General features: G+C 29.5%; 1 protein-coding gene across 1 annotated transcript in view; it reads left to right on the forward strand.

Moving 5' to 3' along the window:
* LOC107750141 (adhesion G protein-coupled receptor A3-like) overlaps positions 1-8805 on the forward strand; it is a 134447-nt gene that overhangs the window by 58196 nt on the left and 67446 nt on the right. Inside the window, exon 7 of the mRNA XM_016565408.1 lies at positions 3680-3868. Coding sequence (XP_016420894.1) covers positions 3680-3868 — 189 coding nt within the window. The remainder of the gene's footprint in view (positions 1-3679; positions 3869-8805) is intronic.

An 8805-nucleotide genomic window follows, 5' to 3' on the forward strand; every position in this document is an offset into this window, starting at 1 on the left:
CACTTGATCTGGATAATTGTCATTTGATAGAAATGGACTTGGTCTTGATTTAAGGATGTTTAGATATTTGTGCTATTAGACATAGCGTGAGATATTTATAGTAAGACTGTCATGTTTGGAAGTGATGTCCGCTCATGTAGACTGCAGTGGTGCACTGTATCTCACGCTCTGATGTGTGACTCAGTCTCTTCCTCTGCTACTCTGTCATTTAGATGCAATCTGAGTCACTGCACATTGTTATCAGCTATTTCCAGCTTTAAGTGTTATGTGCACATGTTCAGTCAACACGTTTAGCATTTTAATAACACCGGCGGACGCTCACACTCCATCACAAGAGCTCTAGGAGGCTGTTTGTGTGTGAATGAGCAGAAAACACACTCGCTCGCTTTGGGGAAATTGGTATTAATTACATAACTCATGCTGCCGTATGTGACCTTCAGGCCAGACACACTACATGCTAAGTATGCAAACATTTGCACTCATTTGGAAGAGGCTCTTATTCACGTTTTATTGACTGTGCATTCAAGGTTTACATTTTATGAGTACGTGTTTTCACTGGGAAATGAAGCTCATGGAAAGCAACCATGCAAATGAGTCCATTTCTAATAGAGAAACAAAAAACAATACTGTATATATAAAAATCAAACATTATTAAATCATTATGAATCAAGATTTGATATAGGCTATTCCATCAACATTTTTACTGTGCATACATATATATATATATATATATATATGCACAGTAAAAATTATATATTTTTTCAAGGTAAATAAATATTTTTGAAGTACATTTTCCAAGAAAATACAGTTTCAGTCTTTGTTTGCCAAAATTTCATGTTTAATTTTTACTAGCAGTTTCTGAGTGAAATATGTGTTTAAATGCTACTTTTACTGTGTATTTAGGTTGCATAGATAAATGTAATAATTTAATAATTTTATATATTATTAAATATAATAGTATTAATTTAATACATTATAATTAAAATAATATAAATAAATATAAATTAATTAATTATTTAATTACTTTAATAATGTAATAAACATAATTAATTAATTTGAACTCCGTGAAAACAGGGTGTGCAAAATATAAGTGTGAGATTATAAAATGAATTCTCTTAATGGAGAAAATCTGATAGAATTTTCGAATGCATTAGAGTTATAGAATAGTTAATGTACTTGTGAGGAATGAATCTGAGGTGCTGCTTGTGTCTAAGATGTCTTTATTTGTGCTGAATCTTGTGTGGGTTTCTGCTTCTGATTAGCACAAAGCTGCTTCTGATTTATTATTTATTAGATTTCACGGCAGTTACAGTAATGTTAGGATTCGCAGGTCATTGAAGGGTCTGGAGGTCACAGAGGAGCTGGGAATATTGCCGGTTTTCCTCCATTAAACGAGGATGAGCTACTGAAGTAAATGAGAAATAACCTTCATTACCACACCTTTATATGAATCTCATGAATGCTCTTACAGGTTTTGATGGCTTGTGCTGGAAATAAATTCAGTTCAGTACAGTCTGTTTATGGAGATGAGCTGTGCATGAGCAGAGAAAGCAAAAACACACCTTTATGAAATAAAAATATATGGGAATATACTAGAAAATGTAATACAATTTATGAAATAATACATTTAATTTTCAGTATACAGTAAAATGGACCACATAAAAAAAATAGTATTATAATAAATAAATATATTACATTTACAATAAAGTTAAAAAATAAAAAGAAATGCATATTAAAATAATAAATAATATAATCAATATATATATAGTTGATTAATATCTCTCTCATGAGTTAATGCATGGGTTTACATTCAATTTATGGGTTGCACATTTATTATGGAAATATGTCATGGTACTGTATATAAGAAAAATGTGTTTACTAAAATAAGTACTATATGTCAGTTCATTCATTAATTAATTCATTAAATTATTTATTTATTCACTCATTCATTCAATCATTTATTTATTCACTCATTCATTAAATAATTAATTCATTCATGTATGTATGTATGCATGTATTAATTTTTTTTATTTTTTTACATTGACATTTATTTATTACTTACCATACAAATATCATAATACGATATATAATTTATAATTTTGTATATTATTTAATATATATTTTTTCAGTATGTATGTACTTTTCAATTGATTGTATTATATTGAAAACATTTTATATTCTGTATATTTTCTATTTGCATTAAATAATTTAATATATTGTGAATATCTAAGGAAATCTATTTTCCTTGCGTCAGAGTAAATCCAGTGAAACTAATGATAGCTGATCTGTAAGTGAGGGCAGTGAAGTTCTTACCTGCACAGTGTGAGTCTGAGCGTTTCTGTGTCTGACTGATATCTGTGATGGTGTGTGTGTTGTTCTCTGGATGGCTCAGAACGAGGCTCGAGCGTGTACACGGATCGTCCAGTGTGTGGAGCGGATCGCAGACCTCGCGCTCAACGCAAACACCACCGGCATCTCAAAGGTGATCTTATAACACATTTCATTAGGGAGGAAAACTTATTTTGTTTCTAAATACTTTTGATAACTTTTTATTTTATTTTATTTCTCAAATAAAATCAAAAGTTGTGCATGCATGTTGTCAGAAGGTTGTTTACGAATCTATTTTTGTCTCTGGTGTTTTATAAGGATATGTTTTTTTTGTTTATTATATCATAACATACCAGGACATATACAACTTTGCTTGGCAATGAATTTTACACAGGTTAGAGAAAATAAATAAATAAAAAAACAAGAACAAACATAGTACAAACACAAAACGCACAGTGCAAAGAGCCTTTCATGTATATGAGGGGAAACAAAGTTGTACGTAAGATGTAATTATTATAACCTGTATACCGAATTCTTATGGAATTGACTGATTTGAAAAAGAAAAAAAAATTGTCAAAAGATGCACTTTAAAAGAGTCACGTAGATGCAGGATATTTTATATGCAAAACCAATATTGTACATGGAATGCAAAAAAAAAAGGAAAGAAATTGTAAAAATGTAAATTGCAGTGTAATTTTAGTATCATTGTGAGACTATTATAATTTTTATTAATATTTTGAATCAGTTAGTATTTTTATTTTTAAGTTTAGTTAAAGTGTTCGAAATTTTGTTGTCTTTTTTTTTTGTGTAATTTTTAGGTTTTGTAATTTTTTGTAGGCTTTTTTATGTCTATATATTTTATTAGTACTTTTTATTTCAGTTTTAGTTATTTTAGTACATTAGGTTGAACTAAAAAAAAAAGAAAAAAAAGAAATGTTGCTCTACATGAAAATAAAAGTTTTTTTATTTTTATTTTATTATTTTAAGTAACACTTTTTGAACGGTTTTTAAATGTAGTTTTAATTAGCTCTATAATTGGCATGCATTTCTCTTGAGATTCTGCTGGTTAAAGGGTTAGTGTGCTGTTGATTTATTCCCTGAATCTTGCGTTTGTGAATCTGTGGTCTATTCCTGTAGATCAGTACATGGTGGCTTTTTTGCGTCTAACCGAGTAAATCTTGACGTAATGACAGACGTGTGGTTATTCTGATAATGTAGGTTACAGACTGGGATTGTTAATGGAGTCTTTGTTTTCCTAATCAGTCCTTGACTCACTCAGCAGAACCTCGAACAATGAATGCTGTTTATTTCCCAGCGAGTGATTAGTGTGGCGTGTGTGTGTTTGTGGCAGGTTTCGGTGAACATCGCTCTGGAGGCGCTGCTGCTTCGGCCGGACTCTCTCATGGGTTTATTGTGTACGGTGGAGCAGCGTCTGCCTCTGCTGCCCCCGGTGGCCGACGCTCCACAGCACAACACCCTCCTCAACTTCAGATGCCACACGCTTAACGTCTCCGGGTCACCTGTGGGTCAGCTCAGCCAGGTGAGGCTCGTCACTAACCGGCCCAGGAGTCCAAAAACCATTCAAACACATATTCTCTGCTTCTTACTTGGATTAAAAGAATCGGTGATTCATAAATGCTACATTTAAATGTGGTAGGTTTACCTTTGTATTCTCCGTTTTAATGAGTAAACATTTTATTAAAATGTTGAACTTTTACAATAACTATAAATGTTTTAAATTATAAAAATTAATTTGAAATTTAATATTTTTTATAAAGTAGAATATTTTTGTAATTCTAAAATATTTGATATTTTAATGTTTTTATATATTTTATAATTTTAAATATTGTATTAAATGCTGTCATTTTACAGTTGCATAATTATATTTAAAATTATACATATTTTAAATATGATATAACTAACTCATTTTATAATTTAAAAATAAAATATTTGTTATAATTCTAATATATTTTGCTTAACTATAAAATATTTGATATTTTTATAGAGATTTTTATTAGATTTGATCATTTTAAATATTTTGGTGTTGCAGTTTTACAGTTGTATAATTATAAATGTTTTAAATATTTTACAATTTCAGAACATTTAATAATAAAAAAGAAAATATATAATATAATTCTGAAATATTTTATTTAAATGCTATTTAACAATTGCATAATTATAAATGTTAATTTAAAAAAAATTATCATTTTAAAACATTTTATCATTTAAAAATAAAATACATTTGTATAATTCTAAAATATTAGAATTTTTTATGTATTTGTATATTTTATCATTTTAAATATTTTGTTTAAATGTTGTAATTTTACAGTTTTTTTTAGTTATAAATGTTTTACATTTATAAATATTAATATTAAATATTTTACATTTTATCCACAGGGCTATATAAGCAGTTATTATGTCTTGCATCTTTCTCTCTCACACAGTTTTTATTTGTGTTAATGAGCTTCCTAACGAAGCAAAAGTTGTTTTCTAGAAGCCAGTATCCTTCAGCTTTAGTCACAGTCATTAATCATGATTTACTACTATACTGTCAGTCAGAAGCAGGCAGTGTTTATAGCAGAGGGGGCGGGGCATTCTTATTCAAGAGAGCGTTTGATTGGACGAAGGTTTGTATATGAGAGCGAGATCATGAGGCATCAGTATTTTTCATCTGTTTTCACATTTAATAGATAGAAACAGACAGGATTTCTGTATTTTTCATAGCTTTCTTTTGACACAAAAAGCTAAAACAGGAGTGTGTGCAGTCCAGAATCTGACTGAGCATATGTAGAACAGAATAGAACAGAAATGTATTCAATTTAAATCTATTTTATGTTAGCTAGTCGCCAACGTGAGTATGTAATAAATTTTTTCATTTAATTTTAAGTACTTTATTTCTAGAGCAAGTGTCACAAAGTGCTTTACATAAGAGAACAATTAAATAACTTAAATAAATTAAATAATTTATACAGCAAAAAATATATTGATATATATATATATATGGTTAATATGTTATTGTATTATATTAATATATGATACAGTATCATTTAAATCTAATACCTAAAGTATTTCTAGATTGTAAATGTATTTTTGCCCCATTTCATTTAAAGTACTAAAATAACTTAAATGAAGTACACTAAAACGAATAAATAAAAATCAATAGATACTATATTGACATTTAAAAAATAAAAAAAACTTATAACAAACGCATAAAAACAATTAAAGTCTAAACAGAAAGAAAAAATAATATCTAATTCAAAGTATTATCAAAAACGATCAGTGATACAAAAATAACTCTTTGTTGCAACATTTGATTGAAAAGCTGATAATTAATTAAATCATAAGAATGAATAGAATAGAATAGAATAGAATAGAATATTTTCTCATTGTAGACGTTTGTTGCAGGTTTGTTATTGTAAACTAAAACTAAGAAGAAGAAAAAATGTCATTAATGAAAATTAAATAAATATTAAATGAAATCAAATAAAATATAAAAACTTACATTTAATTTAAATAAATGCCATATATTATTATATTAAATAAAAAAAAAATAAAAAAAATTTATTCAACATGTAAACACTTACTAAAAAAGATGAACTACTGTATTTGTTTACGTGATTATTGACCAACATCAGAGAGAACAACATATTCACTGAACATCTCCGGAGAACTTGAAGAGCATATTTTAGAGGCGTTCGACTGACATCATTTTGGGAATCACTCAATTGACATGAAATATGATATGCAAATAAAAATCATGCAGTGTTTTTCAGAGGCACAGAAACTACCCATAAAAATGAACAGCAGAAGCTGCATCTCTGAACGTGGTCGTAGAAAATAAATCCCAACCGTTCACTCCATTTATCCTTTTACTAAAAGCATCTTTGTGTGAACATTGGAACGAATGAATCTAAGTTTGTGGTAGCAGGGTTGTCCGATTCTTTGCCAGAGATGGTAGTTCTTGCTCTCGTTTGTGTGTGAGACTTGTGTTCAGTAAAGACTGTAATGCAGGACTCTTGAGCTGATCGCGGAACATCGCTTTAATGAGGAGCACGAGTGAAGCGGAGTATAAATCAGGCAGCGGCTGATCTCGTGTCTGTCAGTCTCCAGGTCTGCCCTGATGCACACTAACGAGTGAACGAGCCGTTGACTTCTGTTTGAGATGGATTTGGATCCGGACTTCATTTGCCTGCCGTGTGTCAGTCTCCTCTGGGAGATTTAGATAATATCATAATCTGAACACATCACTCACACAGATTCAGATATCACACAGTCCATTCTGTCATCTTTCTGTCCTCACAGAAACAGTTCCATATATATGTATATTATTAGCTCTATGTTTTAAAGACATTTGAAAGTATGTTGTTATATATTGTTAATGTAAATTTATATATATATATATATATATATATATGAATTTACATTAACAATATATTTTCAAATGTGTTTAAAATATATATTGCTTAAACCTTTACATTTTAAAGTATATTATGGGGCAAAAAATAATGAAAAAATATAGATATTTTTTTAATTTACAAAATATATTTTTAAAACATATATTAAGTATATCTATTATGTATCTGAGTCTGAACTCTGAGCTTCTCTGTAATCATCACACCGCCCTGCGTCATGTCTGAGGAATCAATCCCAACACTTATTTCTTACTCATTTTTTGATCTGCTGATTCCATAAACACTGTCTGTTTTGCTCTTTCACGTCACACTTTCTCACTTAATAATATGATGCGTTTCATAGCATTTTTGCATTCATTGACTGTTTGTGTGGTGAATTAGTCTTGAATTCTCCCTTAATCAGCAGAAAAACACCACAAACACATGATTCTGTCTGAATCTGAGCCACATTACAACTATTTGATCCATTCTCAGCACTTTTTGACATGCACAATATTTTGTAAGGTTATTTGACATTAAATATTTGAGATTAAGCTGTGAATGGATTTTTCTACTCTTTTAGAGTGACTTTTTATCATAACCGACATTTGACTCCTTTTGTTATTTTAATAAGTGCATTCAAGCATGTCTTCTATATACATTCTTGTTTTGTGAAAAAACGTTGTGATGGAAAGTTTTTATTGATATTTTTGAATTCAGCGTCAACAAATCAGATAATATTAGGCCTTTTTTGCAAATCAGCATAATTGTTTTCCAAGATGCAGCTCTGCGTCATCCGTAATTTTGACCGGGTCTCGGTCTGTTGGTTTCATTTTCACTGATAATTATACAGCCGAACGCCCGTCCATTTGTGTATGGAAATGTGCTATAGTCTTCATATTGCTGATATTGTCATTTCCATATTCAGAGAAGTTTGACCTGAGTAGTTCAGGCTTTGGTTTGCTGTGTCTGTGAGCGTTTGCTTCAGTGTGTTTCTGTGATCTGCAGCTCTGCCGTCGCTGTCAGTGCTGCAGGAGTGATTCCTGTGTTTCTGGATGTTGTTAAACCATCATTTGACACGTAGCATTTTTCGTTGTCGAGAGGTAGCATAAACCCACAGAACACCGTCATTAGAGACACTCTTATATATGTGTTTAATGTATTTCAGATAGGAATATTAAAGTTTAGCATTAATCCAGTACACTGTAAAAAAAATTATGTGATCATGTTTTTTTCAGTAACACTATACAATACACACGATACAAGTCACATTGTTTTTTTTATTCAATTATGTTTTTATTGCATTTTGTCAAAAAATCCAAAAGAACAACACAAAATACAAAACAATTTACCACATATACAATAAAGTTTAAATAAATAAAGGGATAACAATAAAAAATAGATATATAAAATAATAATAATAATAATAAACAAATATACAAAAATAAAAATAAATAAATGAAAAATAAATATTTAATATATGAGTACACTCACATACATAGATAAATACAGACAGTATATAAACATAATATTTAAATAAATAAAATAATACTAATACTAATAAATTAACAAGAAAATTACATAAATTACAAAAATAGATTATTCACATCAGGGATTGGTTCACAGTCATTATTTAACATGTCACTAAATATTTTACATTTTGTACTTTAGTTTGTTAACTAATTAAGTTAACTAATGTTAAAGACAGTTGCCGGCCCCCATTGACTTCCATATTATGAAAAATATATATAATAATAATAATAATAATAATAATAATATGGAAGTCAGTGGGGACCAGAAAGAGTTTGGTTACCCACATTATTCAAAACATATTCTTTAGAAAATCATACAGGTTTGGAACAACATGAGGGTGGGTAAATGATGACAGAATTTTCATTTTTGGGTGAACTATCCCTTTAAGAGAGAGAAGCAATCCAGAATGAAGTATTAAATGGTTCTTATTTGTCATTTTCTGTCCAATGAATCCCTCTCTCTCATTCTAACTTGATCAAATCTTATCAATCTAATACAATAAATACAGTTATGAAACACACACACACACACACTCTCTCTCTCTCTCACACAC

Source organism: Sinocyclocheilus rhinocerous, unplaced genomic scaffold, assembly GCF_001515625.1.
Source record: "Sinocyclocheilus rhinocerous isolate Xijiao unplaced genomic scaffold, SAMN03320098_v1.1 scaffold1822, whole genome shotgun sequence".
Classification (NCBI taxonomy): Eukaryota; Metazoa; Chordata; class Actinopteri; order Cypriniformes; family Cyprinidae; genus Sinocyclocheilus; species Sinocyclocheilus rhinocerous.